This window comes from Scyliorhinus torazame, chromosome 13 (assembly GCF_047496885.1).
Source record: "Scyliorhinus torazame isolate Kashiwa2021f chromosome 13, sScyTor2.1, whole genome shotgun sequence".
Taxonomy (NCBI): Eukaryota; Metazoa; Chordata; class Chondrichthyes; order Carcharhiniformes; family Scyliorhinidae; genus Scyliorhinus; species Scyliorhinus torazame.
Genome location: NC_092719.1, coordinates 186370092 through 186388204, shown reverse-complemented (window position 1 = coordinate 186388204; position 18113 = coordinate 186370092). Strand labels below are relative to the sequence as shown.

At 46.9% G+C, this 18113-nt stretch overlaps 2 protein-coding genes across 2 annotated transcripts in view; one reads left to right on the top strand and one right to left on the bottom strand.

Moving 5' to 3' along the window:
- Window positions 1-13780, bottom strand: part of LOC140388435 (metalloproteinase inhibitor 3-like) — a 53551-nt gene extending 39771 nt beyond the window's left edge. The window contains exon 1 of the mRNA XM_072472584.1: window positions 13416-13780. Within this exon, the coding sequence (XP_072328685.1) occupies window positions 13416-13536 (121 nt within the window). The 5' untranslated portion in view covers window positions 13537-13780. The remainder of the gene's footprint in view (window positions 1-13415) is intronic.
- syn2b (synapsin IIb) overlaps window positions 1-18113 on the top strand; it is a 628186-nt gene that overhangs the window by 418097 nt on the left and 191976 nt on the right. The window lies entirely within an intron of this gene.

Below are 18113 nucleotides of genomic sequence, written 5' to 3'. Positions count from 1 at the left end.
AGAACAAATGGATATTGAAAAATGAGACAAATGTGCAAAACTATGGTAGATAGAGTTTAATGTGGAGAGGTGTGAGGTCATCAGCTTTTGGACCCTAGGTAGATCTAAATGGTAGAATTCTAGGGACAATGGATAAGCAAATCAATTTAGAGGTTCGAGTATAGGAATTGCTGAAAACTATTGGACTGGTATAAAAAGTAATTTAAAAGTCCCATGGAACGTTACCTTCATCTTAAGAAGGCTGGAATATAAAAAGATGGATGCTCTGTTGCAGGTGTATAAAACTCTCTTTTTAGATCATATCTGAAGAACACAGTTCTGGGCACCACATCTCCAGAACAATGTAGTGGCCTTGGAAGGAGTGCAATGCACATTGCCAGGGTGATATCAAGTCTAAACGGGGGTTAAGCTATGAGAACAGGTTTCATGAACAAGGCCCTTTTAAGTACAGAAGATTTATCGATAATATAATTGAAGTGTTTAATATGGTTAAAGGAGTTGATGGATTGTTGGAGCAATACAATTTCCTCTGGTGAGGGCGCATAATATAAAAGTTAGAGTTAGGCATTAAAGGGTGATGTCAGAAAGTATTTCTCCACATAAACATTGGTGGAAATCTAGAATTTTCTTGATTTCTCTAGATTCTCATAAAACACAAAACTCCACTGCCTTTTCTCCTCCACTTTGATTGAGTCAAGTGGGGGAAGGCCCATGGATCTCTTTCCTCTCCCTCTGCAAATTGAGGGCCCTTCTATTGACAATTAATTTGCCCTTAACTGAGCAAGAACTGCCATGCAGGGGCTCCTGCGGGAGGGGTGAGGGGTGGAGGGGGTGGTCTATTTATCAAGGGCACCGAGTGCCTGATTTAAGAGATCTGGCATTGTTGGGGAGTTCCACGGAGAGTCATTCTTCCTACTCCTTCTGTCCTCTCTCCCTCCCCCCATGATCCCCATCCCACACTCACTAGACCTGGATCCTTTGACGATCTGAGACCTCGGATACATGTCACACCAGCAGCAACCACCACTTCCCCAGCGGTATTCTGAGTTTAGAAGAGCTCCCCATCCCTGATTGACTGGCAGCTCTTGTTGAGTGGGGCCTCTGTCCTAGGATCTTTAGTCCTGGGGGAAAACCCACCACTGGCCAGTCAAGTGCCTGAGGGGCACAAGATGCTGCGGGCCTTCCCAAAAAGTGGCAACATGGGCACCTTGTCAGCTCTCCAACTGGTGGCAGAGATCTTTGTCGCCTCCACAAGATTCCACCCAACAATTATGTTTCTCTCCCCACGCGCGGATGCTTCCTGACCTGTTGAGTGTTGTAAGCATTTTCTGTTTTCATTTCTTTTTCCAGCACTTCCAGTGTTTTGCTTTTGTATTGGGAGGTTTTTGTTAGACAAGGATGTTTGAGGCATCTACAACCAATGCAGGTAAATGGAGTTAAGGTACAGATCAACCATGATCAAATTGAATGGCACATTGGCTCAAGGGCTGAATAGCCATTTTTGTTCCTGTTTTCCAACATTTTAGTTCAATATAGGCATCTCTGTCAGGATTGTTACAATGATAAATGTGTTGATGATACGTTGCAGAGTGTTTGGAATCTCATTCAGGAAATTCCATCTCCAGCCCTTTGAGGGGATCTAATATGTTTTGCCAGAGAGCCAGGGAAGGTTATTTGTTCATAATTTAACTATGTGAAGAGCATGCAATATTAATATTGTGGGGGGTGGGGTATTTAACTCCTGTCCGTGAAAGATGTGTTCTGGTCCTTTTGTATAACTACATTTTTTGTTATTTGCATTGCTTCTAGGCAGAACAGTGGGTTGGCACACTAACAATTCTGCACACCTCACATAGCCAGTCCCTGACAAGACATGAGGGAGAGAGATGTAAATCGCAGGCTGCAAATGCCAATTAGATTAATTTTATTTTACAAAACACAACTGATCTCTAACCTGTAAAATATTAAGGTAGTCCAACCATTTTCTCCATATACAAGATGTACAGAAATTGCTAATGTAAATATATAGTGGTTATGAGGAACAATTAGAGGGATGACCTAACTGTAGATTTTTTCTTGATAGCATTCCTCAAATGTTGTTGAAACATTGCAGTGCTGCTCTGTTTTGTTATTCTGGTGCAGTCCCCTGAGAGTTCCACTCTGTAGCAGTATTAGGTTTTAGAACTGTCTGCTCACTGTTCAGTTTACAATGTTCTTGACCACGGAGGTCTCTGAAACGTGACGATACCATGTGTGTGTCCCCTATATTTGAGCTGCATTGAGAACATCAGTGACCTGGTTGAACTTTCCCATTCATCCTTAATTAGCATATCCCATGATTAAACCTATCCTTTGTAAAAGGGTTGAATTGTTGTATTTTGCCTGTAGTATAGAGCAACAAAAAGAGACGTCTGTGTGGTGGTATGTATTAGGGGTAATACGGTACACCACGTGTCGACAGGCTATTGGTGGAGGGATGCCAGGACCTGATAGGATCTGCCACCTACTGGACTCCACCCAGAAATGCCGGTATAAGAACCCAGTTTTTCCCTCCATTTCCCTCAGCAGTTGCATTCTGTAACCACGCTGCTGGGGATAAAGTTCTGCTTAATAAAGCCTTCAATTGACATTACCTCAACCTGCCTCGCGTCATATTGACGGTGCTACAATTTATTAAGCAGAATTTAAATTGAAGACAACGACGTGGGAACATGGAGCTCCGAATCACCCCGGAGTGCCTGCGCATCGCACCCCAAGCAGCTAACTCGGCCTCTATCTTCAAACACTGGATGGCATGCTTTGAGGGCTACCTCCGAACGGCCCCCGGCACACCGACTGACGAACAAAAGATGCAGGTCCTCTATTCCAGGGTCCTGACGTCTACTCCCTTATCGAGGACGAGGACGGTTTCACCGGTGCCATCGCCGCGCTGAAGGATATCTACATCCGGCCCGCCAACCAGGTTTTTGCTCGCTACCAGCTCGCCACACGACGGCAATTTCCGGGGGAATCGCTGGACGAATTTTATAACGCCCTGCAGATCCTGGGTCGAAACTGCAACTGCCCGGCGGTAACAGCGAGTGAACACACAGAGCTCCTGGTCCGCGATGCGTATGTGGCAGGTTTGGCCTCTTCCCAGATCCGCCAGAGGCTTCTGGAGAAAGAATCTCTGGGACTTACAGAAGCTCGGGCCTTGGCGGCCTCCCTCGATGTGGCCTCGCGTAACGCCCGCGCCTATGCCTCCGACCGCACTACAGCCCCTTGGGCTCCGTGGACCCCCGCTGCGGTCGACTCTCCGACACCCCCCCCCGCAAACCTGCGCGGCCAAAACACCAGACCAACCAGGCGGGCCCCGCTGCTATTTTTGCAGCCAGCCGAAACACCCTCTGCAGCGATGCCCGGCCCGCGCGGCTACCTGCAAAAGCTGCGGGAAGAAAGGCCACTACGCGACGATGTGCAAGTCCCGCGGGGTTGCCGCTATCTCCGGGGAAGAAACGGGACCACAGACCCAGCCCCCCCAGCGATCCACGTGTGACCAACGGACGCTGCCGTTTTGGACTCCGGACGCCACGAGGGAGAGATGGGCGCCGCCATTTTGTCCACCCCCGACCGCGCTCGATCCGTGGACGCCGCCATCTTGGCTGAAGGACCCCGACACAGACGGCCACATACTGCCTGATTACGATGCTCAACTTCAACAACCACGTCTGGCTTCGACGACTCTCGACCAGTTGCGACCCCGGACGCTCCAGACTGCAACCACTACAGTCCTAGTGAATGGCTACGAGACGCCGTGTCTTATCGACTCTGGGAGCACGGAGAGCTTCATTCATCCGGACACGGTAAGGCGCTGTTCCCTCGTAATTCGGCCAAGCACCCAGAAAATTTTCCTGGCGGCGGGATCCCACTCCGTTCAGATCACGGGGTTCTGCATCGCTAACCTAACAGTGCAGGGGAGGGAGTTCCGAAATTACCGGCTGTATGTCCTCCCCCATCTCTGTGCGCCCACACTCCTAGGGTTGGACTTCCAATGCAACCTCCAGAGTTTAACATTTAAATTTGGTGGCCCTATACCCCCACTGACTGTCTGCGGCCTTGCGACCCTCAAGGTTGAACCGCCTTCCTTGTTTGCGAACCTCACACCGGATTGCAAACCCATCGCCACAAGAAGCAGACGGTACAGTGCCCAGGACCGAGCATTTATCCGGTCCGAAGTCCAGAGGCTGCTGAAGGAAGGCATCATCCAGGCTAGCAACAGTCCCTGGAGAGCCCAGGTGGTAGTTGTTAAGACCGGGGAGAAACAGGATGGTCATCGACTATAGTCAGACCATCAACAGGTACACTCAGCTAGATGTGTACCCTCTCCCCCGCATATCCGACATGGTCAATCGGATTGCACAGTACAAGGTCTTTTCCACCGTGGGCCTCAAGTCCGCCTACCACCAGCTCCCCATCCGTCCCAGTGACCGCAACTATACTGCCTTCGAAGCAGACGGGCGGTTATACCACTTTTTAAGGGTACCATTCGGCGTCACAAACGGAGTTTCGGTCTTCCAACGAGAGATGGACCGAATGGTTGACCAGCACGGTTTACGGGCCACGTTCCCGTATCTCGACAACGTCACCATCTGCGGCCATGACCAGCAGGACCACGACGCCAACCTCCAAAAGTTCCTCCAGACCGCTCACGCCCTGAACCTCACTTACAACAAAGAAAAATGCGTGTTCCGCACCGATCGTGTAGCCATCCTGGGCTACGTAGTGCGTAATGGAATGATAGGCCCCGACCCTGAACGCATGCGCCCCCTCATGGAGTTCTCTCTCCCCCACTGTGCCAAAGCCCTGAAACGTTGCCTGGGCTTCTTTTCTTATTACGCCCAGTGGGTCCCCCAGTACGCAGACGAGGCCCGTGCACTAATCCAGTCCACTACTTTTCCCCTGACGACAGAGGCATGCCAGGCCTTTAGCCGCATCAAAACGGATATCGCAAAGGCCACGATGCGCGCCATCGACGAGTCCCTCCCCTTCCAGGTCGAGAGCGACGCATCGGATGTAGCCCTGGCGGCTACCCTCAACCAAGCAGGCAGACCCGTGGCCTTCTTCTCCCGGACCCTCCACGCTTCAGAAATCCGCCGCTCCTCAGTGGAAAAGGAGGCACAAGCAATAGTGGAAGCTGTGTGACACTGGAGGCATTACCTGGCCGGTAGGAGATTCACTCTCCTCACTGACCAACGGTCGGTTGCCTTCATGTTCGATAATGCACAGCGGGGCAAGATCAAGAACGACAAGATCTTGCGGTGGAGGATCGAACTCTCCACCTTCAATTATGAGATCTTTTATCGTCCCGGAAAGCTGAACGAGCCATCCGATGCCCTATCTCGCGGCACATGTGCCAATGTACAAGTGGACCGTCTACAAGCCCTCCACGAGGACCTCTGCCACCCGGGGGTCACTCGTTTCTACCACTTCCTTAAGGCCCGCAACCTCCCTTACTCCGTCGAGGATGTCCGAACAGTCACCAGAAACTGCCAGATCTGCGCTGAGTGCAAACCGCACATTTTCAGGCCAGATAGAGCGCACCTGGTTAAGGCCTCTCGACCCTTTGAACGCCTCAGTTTGGATTTCAAAGGCCCCCTCCCCTCCACCGATCGCAACGCGTACTTCCTGAACGTCGTTGACGAGTACCCCCGTTTCCCTTTCGCCATCCCCTGCCCCGACATGACCGCGGCCACGGTCATTAAAGCCCTCGGTACCATTTTTACACTGTTCGGTTTCCCCGACTATATCCATAGCGACAGGGGGTCCTCCTTTATGAGTGACGAACTGCGTCAATTCCTGCTCAGCAGGGGCATAGCCTCGAGCAGGACGACCAGTTACAACCCCCGGGGGAACGGGCAGGTAGAAAGGGAGAATGGAACGGTCTGGAATGCCGTCCTGCTGGCCCTCCAGTCTAGGAGCCTCCCAATTTCCCGCTGGCAGGAAATCCTCCCGGATGCCCTTCACTCTATCCGGTCCCTGCTGTGCACCACCACGAATCAAATGCCTCACGAGCACCTCCTCTTCTTTCCTAGGAAGTCCTCCTCTGGAACGCCACTTCTGACCTGGGAGCAGCTCCGGGACCCATTCTGCTCCGGAAACATGTGCGGGCGCACAAGTCAGATCCGTTGGTGGAATGGGTGCATCTCCTTCACGCCAACCCGCAATACGCCTATGTGGAGTACCCTGATGGGCGACAGTACACGGTCTCCCTGCGAGATTGGGCGCCCGCCGGAGCTACCCACACCCCCCCAACGCCAATCACCACCTCCTCACTCCCGCCGGTTCATCCCGCAGCCACCCCCTTCCCGGGGGGTTCGGTTCTCCTCCCAGACCCGCCCAGGAGCACAGGGGCAGCGCTACGCTCCCAGAGTCGACAGGACTCAAGCCAGCGCCATCACCACCAGGCCCAAGACGATCGGAAAGGACGACCAGGGCGCCCATCCGGCTCATCAAATCACTTTAACTCTCAACGTTTTCAGTTATTGTGTCTTGTTATAGTTATGGCATCATGCCGACCTTGTTTGGCCCGTTGGCCCAGTTGAAGCGATAATTTTATGTTTTGTTCAAAGTTACAGCACAGTACCGACTCTGTAAACCCCTACCACCATGCGAACCACCATCCCGCCGGGTTTTTTTTCAACAAGGGGTGAATGTGGTGGTATGTATTAGGGGTAATACGGTACACCACGTGTCGACAGGCTATTGGTGGAGGGATGCCAGGTCCTGATAGGATCTGCCACCTACTGGACTCCACCCAGAAATGCCGGTATAAGAACCCAGTTTTTCCCTCCATTTCCCTCAGCAGTTGCATTCTGTAACCACGCTGCTGGGGATAAAGTTCTGCTTAATAAAGCCTTCAATTGACATTACCTCAACCTGCCTCGCGTCATATTGACGGTGCTACAGTCTGTGAAGCTATTTGCACCTTCAAACTTTTAAAACAAGCAATTATGTTTGATTTGCAGTTTAAATTGTCAGCTCCATCAATATCTCATTAACAGCGACACCAGAAACTTTAGTAAGCAGTCTTTGATCAGGATGTTTGTTGCTAAACCTGACGTGATGAACACATCATGAAACTAGTCAGGGCCTGTTTTCAGGCCCAGGACTAGCACTTCGGAGCCAGCAAGTGTCCACACCTGGAGACCTGAAGCTGGGCTGAAGTAGATTGTGGGCTTCATCTAAATAATATAGGTAAACCACAGGGCTCTGTCGGACCTCCAGTGGCAGCTTAACCTTTTGCAGCAACTAATTTCAGGCCACAGGTCAATGATGGATGCGATAGTTACGGCAGGAGGGGAACAGATTGTGCTGACAATAGTGCTGTGGATCCAGGAGGAGCTCCCTGTTCCTCTTTGCTCCACTGGAAGGTCCATAAAATTATTTTAAGACAATACTTACATTAGACAGGGACTGCTCTTTTTGCCACTGAAGGATCCTTATTTCTCTGAGGGGACTTAAAACAGGGCATGAGAGCCCACATTTACATATGGTCTGATGCCTGTTAAGGACAGCTGCCAGGGATGTCTGAAAAAGTACCTGACATTTTTCAGATGATGGTGGAACGTAAAACATTTTGATCCCAAAATTGGGCCTCATTGCACCCATTGAATCCAAGCTTGCCATTTGCTTAATGACATGGAGGCCAGGATTTTCCATTCCGGAGTCTACATGCTCCCATTCCCCCTTTCAGCCCCTGTCCCTTAGCAGTGCCAACCAGGCACCCTGCAGTCCAACGGGTTGCAAGCTGGTAAGTATCCTCCCAACAATAGCCGCCAGGGCATATAAAAGTTAAAGCTTTCCCATAATAAAGTGAAAATGTTCTAAAATGTACCCATATACCATTATACCAGTCACTCATTATCTCATAGAAATACATCCTGAATAATAAAGTGAAAGTGATCCCATCTGTACCCCAAACCCTGTAAAAAATGTGTTAGTATGCCAAGTTTAAAGGTCTGTGAGATGGATGTGAACGTAATGACTTTAAAGTAGTGTGAACCTCTGAAGTGGTTTTCACATATTAATTCTAATGCCTTTTGAAATGTTGAAGTCAGTGTGTATGGCTAGGAGGCTGAATGCTTTGAACTGGATTATTTACATTGAACTGCACACTCCAATTCCTGCTAAAAGCACTATGATTGACAGCTTGCTGGAACTTCAAAGCATAGAATCAGATTGTTTATTTTTCTAGCTCTGCAGCTGTTTCTCTAACCACATTTTTTTTAGGAGTCTGCCTCTTTGTTCTGAGGAAAGAACAGCTGTGGGTGCTGCCCCTTTACTTTTGATGAAGTACTCATGTCACAATGCATGCAGCAAACTTCTTTTAGACTTTGAAGTTATTTTGAAGCTATGTTTGCATTTACCTTTTGAAGCTGAAACTCAAATGATTCACTTGAGTTAATGCAAATGTCTGATAACATTTATATTATTTTCAAAAGGAAAAGCAAATCAAGTGGTAAAAACTATTCAAACTTTGAATGTTCTATAATGCTAAACCCAAATCAATCTGTGTCTTCCATTCTGAAGAAGGGTGGTATTGGAAATGTTGGGCTGAATCTTACATGTCCCTGGTGGACATGTTTGCCTTGGAGATGGGAGAGCGTGGCGCCCACCCCTTTTATTTTTGCCGTTACAATTTTGATCCATGGATGATTTATGGACATGCATCTTTAAGACAGCCTGTACCTTGAATTCATGTGGAAGGGAGCAGTGGCCATTGCCTTTAATTCAAACAGAAGAATCTGAAAGGCTGTTCTGTTTTAGGCTGGTGATTGCAAACTGGTCGACATCAGTGATGACTTGTTTTGATTGATTTGCTAGTCGCCAATGAATTGCCTAAAAAGGTGGTGCTTTGCCCTGATTGGATTTGATCCCACTGGAATGTGTTCAGAGTCAGGAGATTCCAGTTTGGTTTCACTTTTGATTCTGCCGGCCTGGATGGAGGGTACTCACTAACTCTCTCCAAAAAGATCCAACTAATCATCTTCAGAAGGCCACTCTGAAGGCTGACTCTTTCTCCAGCAAGTCTGTGTGCCATTCTCTGGAGACTGCAAAGGCCTGAACTCAAACCACAAGCTGAAGCAGAGTTTGATGTGAAATAAAAGGTGTGATTTAATGGCACATTGCGCTTGAGCAAGGGCGTGACGGGGAGAAGCCAAACACGAGAACTGCTAAGGATCCCTCCTGAGCATAGCAAGAAACCAATAATCACCACTTAAGCTCAATCCCCATAACATTAACCGGAGCGACCCCCGATCTAACGGCCTCCCATGATCGAACAGCCTCCCGAGCAAGTGGTCACATGGGCGCCGATTAGTACTCCTTTTTAAAAACGTGAAGCTGGCAGAAGGGCTGCTGCAGGGACCCGAGGAGGTGAGTAGCCATCTTTGCTCACAGGCAAAGACCCCGGGCGCACTGGATTGCTGCCCCGGTGCTCAGAAGGAGGTGGGGGAGCCCCCTGGGGACCAGCCTCAGTCGGCGTGGGCGCCATCGGTGGGGGGAGGGTGGCACTGAGCAGTGGATTGGCCGCACGTGGCTGAGGCTGGCTGGAGTGGTGGTGGTGGGATGGGCGTCTCAGCGCCCGCGGGTCTGCCACGTAACCCCTTGGATTGTATGGTCCTGTTCTGAGGCAACCCCAGTCCCTGCCCATCTGCCCCACCGACCACCCATTACTCCCATTGACTGCGGAAACCTCTGGCCTCGAGGCTGAAGGCTATTGCTAATTGGGAATTGGCAATCATAGTTAAGTGAGCAGTTCACACATCCCAAGTGTATTCCCATAGGTAGGCGTGGCATGTGGGAGTTTTTGCCTAGCTTCCCAATCAGGCCATGATGCCTGGGCACTGTGCCTAAACACTGCGGGAAGCAACACCACTGATGCAGCGACCAACATCTGAACACCCAGGGGTTCGGTTCCAGCACCAGGAACACCACTGTGACAAGAGGATGGGTATTTGCACCCGGGAGGGATCAGCGTCCGGTCCAGCTAATGTTACATGCGGGTGTCTGAGGTGCAGGGTGTGGGGTCCGGTGAGCTGGGGTCCTCGCTGCGGCTGGCGATGCGTGGGCAGTGCATGCCGGATGAAGGGAAAGCAATGGGGGGACTGTAGGGTCCCGGGGTGGAAGACACTGCTGGTTGTCAGTCTCCTACCCTCTCCCAATTCCTTGCAGATTTTATAGGGAATAGATGATATATTGGACCCATGGAAGCTTCCCTCATGGTGCTGCTGGCAGGCCAGGTGGCCAGACGACGGATGAGGCGGCGTCAGCAGCGTCGACAGAGACTCAAGGTGGCGGCTCATGTGTAGGGCCCCGCCCCACACCTTGAGAACCAGGCCGCCCATCAGGCCAGGGAGGAAACCAGAGGGGGAGGCCGGCGATGGCCCAAGGTGTACAGGCATCTCTGGTCTTTCGAACAGATGACGGACAGCGAGGCTCCGCTTCCACAAGGGAACAATGCAGCACCTGAGTCATGCCCTTACAGACCTGGCACCACATGGAGGAGGAGGACACCCACTCTCAGTGGCCGTCAAAGTCACTGCAGTCCTGAACATCTAGGCCTCAGGATCATTACAGCGCTCAATCGAGGACTTGTGTGGCATCTCACATGTTACAGCCCACAAGTGCATCCGTGAGATGGACACTAAGGGCAATTTAGCATGGCCAATCCACCTAACCTGCACATCTTTGGACTGTGGGAGGAAACCGGAGCACCTGGAGGAAACCCACGCACACACTGGGAAAACGTGCAGACTCCGCACAGACAGTGACCCAAGCCGGGAATCGAACCTGGGACCCTGAAGCTGTGAAGCAATTGTGCTAACTACCATGCTACCGTGCTGCACTGTGATTAACTGTGATTATTGGAAGGCATCATCCAATTTCCACATTAATGATGGTAAAAATTGTGTTTGTTAAATCATTTTAAAATTCTATAGCGGTGAATTTAAATCTATCAAACTGCTGATACTGTTCATGATCGTTATCATGCAAGAGATAAGTTACCATGACATTCTTGTTCAAGTATTAATGAATATATCAAATCATTTGCAGGTAATAATCTGGCCCACTGCTGGTAAAGCAGAGGTTTAATGAAGGTGCTTATGGGTTTTGTCTTAGCTGTTACCCCCTTTGTAAACTTTGGGCGCAACACGGTAGCACAAGTGGATAGCACTGTGGCTTCACAGCGCGGGGTCCCATGTTTGATTCCCCACTGGGTCACTGTCTGTGCGGAGTCTGCACGTTCTCCCCATGTCTGCATGGGTTTCCTCCGGGTACACCGGTTTCCTCCCACAGTCCAAAGATGTGGAGGTTAGGTGGATTGGCCCCACAGAGGTTTCTTAAGGATCATGGTCTGATAATTAAACTGATTTTCAAAATAAACACTGAAGACCACAGCTAAATGCTTGCTTCATGATTAAATGTAAGACAAAGACAGTTTGAATTCTGCCCTTTTTCACTCTGCACAAAGTAAGAATGCCTACAGGAGGAATAAGTACCTTACCCATACATATAAAACTTCTTTGATATGTAAGAGGAAGCCAGACCTTTTGATGACCAGCAGCAATAGACTTCTGTATTCACACAAGGGATAGTCTGATGCAGAACCAGTAACATCACACATAACCTCTGTTTCTCCTTTGCACACGGTGACTTTGTTTAATTCTTGAATGCAGACTTTTGGATTAGAGGGAAACAAACTTTTGCCCTGAGAATCTAATGATTTGCGCTCGAAAAAAAGACATTCGGTGTTGACCCAAAGGAAAAAGGAGGAATTAAACAAAAACGTCTGCACCCAAAGTTGGTTTGTCATCTTTAGGATAAAACGTTACAGATTATTTTTTTTGCATTTTCTTATGTTTGTTAGTGGCTGCGTTTATTAATCTTATCCTGGGCTTTGGAGGAATCTTTTCTCTCTCTTGCAAGATTTGGGACTATTTCCATTCCTTTGCTAAGGTTCCCAAAGAGGAGCCCAAAAAAATTCCATTCGAATTGTGTTCAGAGGATAGCTTTGTTAAGCAAACTGAAAAGATAGTGCATTAAAACAAAACCCCGAGGCTGTCTCAAAACAGACTCGGACTCAGTTACAGTAAAGAATGTTGTAAATTAACATTAATGGATACTTTATCAAATGAAAAAACAAATCATGGAATACAAGTGTGTACTTCTGTTGATTCTTATGAGTGGTGTAACCTGTCTGAGAATGGTTATTAAAAACTCAATTTTAGGTTAGAGTTTTGTGTCTGTGTTGTGGCACTGCAATTTAGACAAATACTAAATATCACACGCCAAAGTGCCAAAGAATCTTTCGGCTGTCAGTTTATGTGCAGCTTTAGTCTAGTTTGGCATGCTGTGTGCTGGCTGAAGGCTATTGAAGGGACAGGCTCATGGAACAAAAGCTACATTGTCAAGCTGTCCCTGAGTGCCACACTACTAATCACTTCAAAGAAAATGGACAGTAAAAGGTGCTTGGCCCAGGTTTAATCAATTCTCCTGCTTGTAACCATAAAGAACAGACACAGAAAAAGCAAACGTTGTGGTGGTCTCTCAGAATTAAACATTGACTGAATTATCTCTTTTCATTATAAACTCAGTTCACCCCACCGAGACAACTAGGCATATTGTTAAATATTTTTTTTACCCCACCAAATGTTTCTGATTTTAGTAGCAGTTATGATCAGATTTTGGTTTGAGATAGTTCAACAGCCTTTATTTTAGTATAATGACATCTAGCCAAACTGGGGAAAAACTAGGTTAACGGTTCCTGCCACAGAACGAAAAGCGCCTGGGTTGGCAACCAGCCGTTGCTATCATCAGATCAGTCAGTATTCAAACGGTCTTGTACACTCAAAGTTTACAAAGGGGATTAGACAGTCGCTTTATGAAATACGAATTACAGACTGAATTATCTGAATCAAAGATTAGGATTTTTAATTTGCACAGAGGCCTATATTTCTGAATATTAAGGACAGCTAATCAGTATGCAGAGAGAACTGTCTTTCCCAAAGACATGCAAATGCTGTTTTTAAATTTTTTACACTTATTGTTAGAAGTGTTTAGCAGATATCCAATGACAGATTGAAAACCGTTACTTTTGTGGATTTAAAAAATATTAAAACCCTTTGTTTTAAGCCGTGTATTAAAAGGTTGTATTTCCTATGAATGAAATAATAATTAAACTTCAGAAAGTGACATTTGATTTGATAGGACTCCTCCTCCAATATTTATTACACTCCCTGCATTTCTGAAGTAAGCTGATTATATTTCTCCCCCCACCCCCCCCAAACAAGTCTGAAAGTCTTCAAATATTTAATTAAAGACAAAGATTAGTCACAATGGTGGAAATATGGATGTAGTTAGAGCATTTGACTTACCTATATCAGAGTTACAAAATGCTATTTGTGGGTGAACTGGGAGGCAGGTACATCCATTCACGACTTCTTGAAGCCTCAGAGCCAGAATTGAGAGGAGCAAGCCAGTCACCGGGGTATTCATGTTGTCCTATATTATACACACAATACGCAAAGTCTTTCTGCTCAGCAGAGGTTGTATGTGAAGACCTAACCTCGTGGAGGAGTGTCTCAGTAAACTTCTTTTGCCTGCAGCAGGAGTGATAGGAAGATGAGAAGCTTGTCCTGCAGTAACACGATGCAGCAATCTTGTTTAAGGTTCTCTGACTGAGCAGCCTGATTTCCCACTTTCACCACAGTGGACCCTCATATTTATGGTCCTGCGACTTCCTTCAAACTCCGCCTTCCCATGAAGCAAATAGCCTGTCACTGCATGAGATCCTGTATGAAAGCATGTTGTTGAACTCCAACTCCCACACAGACACCAACGGTCATTTCAGGTGATTTCTCCAAACATTTGTTATGATTAGTATAATTGTTGTGACAGTGCTATTTCTCAGGAGGAAGAAGCATAGCTCTTTAAATTATTTTCAAATTTAAAACATTAAAAAATGTCAATAATATTTACCTTGACTTGTGTACATGTTTTAAATAATGCAACTTAAGATATAATTTTTTTTAAACTTCCTACAGATTGTTTTTAATTATATTATTCTAAAATTAATTTTAATTTGTCAATTCTTTGATAGGTCAAATCTTTGAAAATTATCATTAGTTGTTTCATGAACAGCTTCATTTAACCTATTGTTAAAGATCTAGAAAGAGTAATCTGCTTTCCACAATATTGAATTCACTAGTCAGGTGTTTAACGCAAAATATTGCATATTACAATAATATGTCAGCAGTTACTGGAGACATTACGTCCTAATTCCTGCAGTATGGTAGGTCAAGGAAACAAAAAAATTTCACTAATTATAAATGGCTGTCTGTAATTTGGAAATATCTGTGATCAATTCAAAAATGCATTTCAGAAAATAATCCACTAACAGGATCATGAGGCATAAATAGAAATCTTTTCCTGTTTTCAATTCTTTTAGTATATCAGTAAGAAACTGAAGTGCAACTGGCTATGTGGGGGCAGGTGTCAGGGTTACAGTACAGTTACCTCGCCTCCTAAGGGTGACATAGCCACATGGGGGAGTTGGTTATTAGCTAAGCTAGGCTCCAGGAAGAATCTCTCCACAGACTCCATTCAAACTCTTATCTTGATTGCGTTATAATAATTTACACTGCAGCAAGCACTATTTTGGATGCAATGTGAACTTGTGCTTTTCTTTAAAATTAAACCTTTTAATTTGTTGCAGAAAACAGCATGGGTGATGCTATCACATTATCGCCTTCTCACAAACCTTGATTTAGAATTTTTTTTTATCAGGATACAAAATTTAGTTACCTGGTTGATAGCGAGGAAGAAATCTGTAGGCTGCAGGAAGATATCCTGTGGGCAGCACGGTAGCACAGGCACTGTGGCTTCACAGGGCCAGGATCCCAGGTTCGATTCCCCGCTGGGTCACTGTCTGCACGTTATCCCTGTGTCTGCGTGGGTTTCCTCCGGGTGCTCCGGTTTCCTCCCACAGTCTAAAGACGTGCAGGTTAGGTGGATTGGCCGTGCTAAATTGCCCTTCGTGTCCAAAAAGGTTAGGAGGGGTTATTGAGTTACGGGGATAGGATGAAGTGAGGGCTTAAGTGGGTCGGTGCAGACTCGATGAGCCGAATTGCCTCCTTCTGCACTGTATGTTCTATGTTCTATCAATGGACTGGTCAGGTGGGCAGACAAGTGGGAAATGGTGTTAAATCAGAAGTGTGGGATGGGCAGGATTTTAAAGATGGTGAGCAATTTGCGCCCGCCATCCTGAGAATCGGTGTGTAACACACTACCGCCAACTTTAACCCCCCCACCACTGCCATTTAATGCTCATTTGAGCATTGATTAGCAGTGATCGGGACCTCCATCCACCCTTGGAAGGAAGTCCCACCTGTGAGAGCCGTCAGCCAATCAGATTGGCCGACAGATCTCCTATTCGACCAGGCACAGCGCTGCAGAGGTCTGAGGTGGTACTGCAGCACTCCACCTGGAACAAAGTCCAGGACCATTGGGAAGTTAAGTCCCGGGAACCCGGAGAGGGAGGGTAGAGGACGCCCTGGGGGATTGGAAGGGGGGAAGTCATGGTGTCGGGGCATACGCCATGGAGGAAGATGGCCCCGAGCTCCAAAGTCCCGGATGGAAGGGCACCCCAATTGTGAGGGGGCTTTCAGATTGAAGTGCCTCCTCCCCCACCCCCACCCCCCACTTCCTGCCCGAGCTAGAGAATCATTTTTTTTTAGCAGTTTTCCACCCTACCCACACCCACTCCCGCTAGCACAAAAATTGAGGCTGGGTGGCCACTTAAAGGCCTCAATACGTGAAAGGGAGGTTTTTCCGCCCGAGGTTCTGCCTGCCCAAGCACAAAATGGTGTCTGGGTTTGGACAATCAGGTTCCCGGGAAGAATCCCATCTATTACATATTACACACTCCATCCCCCCGGCCCCACCTCAGAACCCGCCTTGGGGGGAAGAGTAAAATTCTTTCCTATGTATTTCGATACAGCAACAATACACAATAATTGAGAAGTGTAGAGGAAGATCTCCGCATTGGCAGAACAGGTGGATAAGATAGTTAAGAAGGCAGGGGGTTACTTTCCTTTATTAGCCAAGGCATAGTATATAAAATGCTACATAAAACACTAATTAAGCCACAGCTAGATTACTGTAAATAATTCTAGTCGCTGCATTACAAGGATGTGATCACACACTAATGGGGCATTAATTGGAGGTGAGTGAGCTCTCCGTCCTCTCACCATTAGGGCAAACTGCTAGGTTTCTTGTGGTTCCCTAGCATGATGACAGGAAATTGATGCTGCAAGACAGGAACCTCTCTTCACACTTCCCTACAAAATCAAGTATGAACCTGTGACCAGTTTAGCTCCACAATCACACTAGAAATCCTTGAAAATCCTGAGGCCTTGTAAAGGGGGTGGACACCTGAGTAACAGGTCTCTATTCCTTCTCATGGTTCTTGTGCTTGGGAAAAGGAGATTCACTGGGCCAGAGATCAGAAAAATTGATCCCTGCAAACCAAAGATGAGACTGGCTTTTATTAGTTAGAGGCTGGGACACAAGATAAACCTTTCCCTGTGGTAGAATTTGTTTATCTACAAAGAGCATCTACATCGATTGTTGATTATCTACCTCTGTGGAAGTCTTCCTAGCTGATTGAAAAGTGACATTCACTGTAGTACTGGAGCCAAAGAATCCCTTCAGTGCAGAAGGGGGCCATTCGGCCCATCAGGCCTGCACCGACCCTCTGAAAGGGCACTCTCCTGTCCTATCCCGTAACCCAACTTAATCTCCACATCTCTGAACACTAAGGGGCAATTTAGCATGGCCAATCCTCCTAACCTGCATATCTTTGGACTGTGGGAGGAAACTGGAGCACCAAGAGGAAACCCATGCAGACACAGGGAGAACGTTCAAACTCCACACAGACAGTCACCCAAGATCAGAATTGAACCCGAGCCCTTGGCACTTTGAGGTAGCAGTTATAGCCACTGTGCCATCATGCAGCCCAATGATACCTGACATATCTATTCCTGAACCTCATTAGTACAGTTTTCCATATTTTGCACATTTTTGCACAACCGTTACTTATTAATCTCGGATATGATAGCACAGGACTTTGTTTCTTTTTGTATTTGTTGCTGATAACTGCACATTTCCTGAGCCCAGGATACTTGTTAATACCCTTTTACCATAGGACTTGCAGCACTTCCTTATGATTGGGCTTGAGCGCATACAATCTCAACTCAACGAATCTTCAATTTAGGTTATGATTGACTTTAGTGCGCATTAGTTTTTCAAATGACTTGTTCCTTGCTTGCAGGTAAATTGCTTTCTAATAGAATTCATTTCTACGTTGAATTAATCATTGTGTAAGCATTTTACCACAGATTACTTGTTCAGATGAATAACCTTTCAATAACTTAGTAGCTGGATAGATAACATCATTAAAAGAAATAATAATTAGACTAATAAATTCTTCTCAATGAAGTAGGTGCTGAAAAATTCATTTTGTTCAATAAGCCCACTGATTTTCGATTATGATTTCATCATTTCTTGCAAAATTAATGTTGACTCCAAAATGAATTCCACAAAGCTTCAGTGAAATCACTCCCTGACGTATCATTAATCTTCTTCCATTCTAATTCATTAAATCAATTATCCCCGCAATTAATTTGATCCTTCTGAAATCTATGGCCAACAAGCAAGGTTTCTACATATTAAAAACATCAAGGAATACAGGAATTGTGCAGGAAAGCAGAGAAACTAGGAGCAGGAGTAGGCCATTCGGCCTGCTCAAATTATTGGTGTGGAAGTAGAAGATCAGCCATGAAATCCTTGAATGGCGGACGAAGCTCGAAAGGCTGGATGGCTTCCTCTTGTTCTTATTTCTTATGTTCAGATAGCCTCATTCTTCCCTCTTCTAGATGCTTCTTCTTTTCAGCCAAATAGTTTCAATAGAGGTCATCGGCCTTCACATCAGCATTTTTTATTTTCACCGCTGCCTGTCTTCCTTTGCTCATTTCCTTTCTTCATATCATTCTTTTATTGCTCTTGAGGCCTGT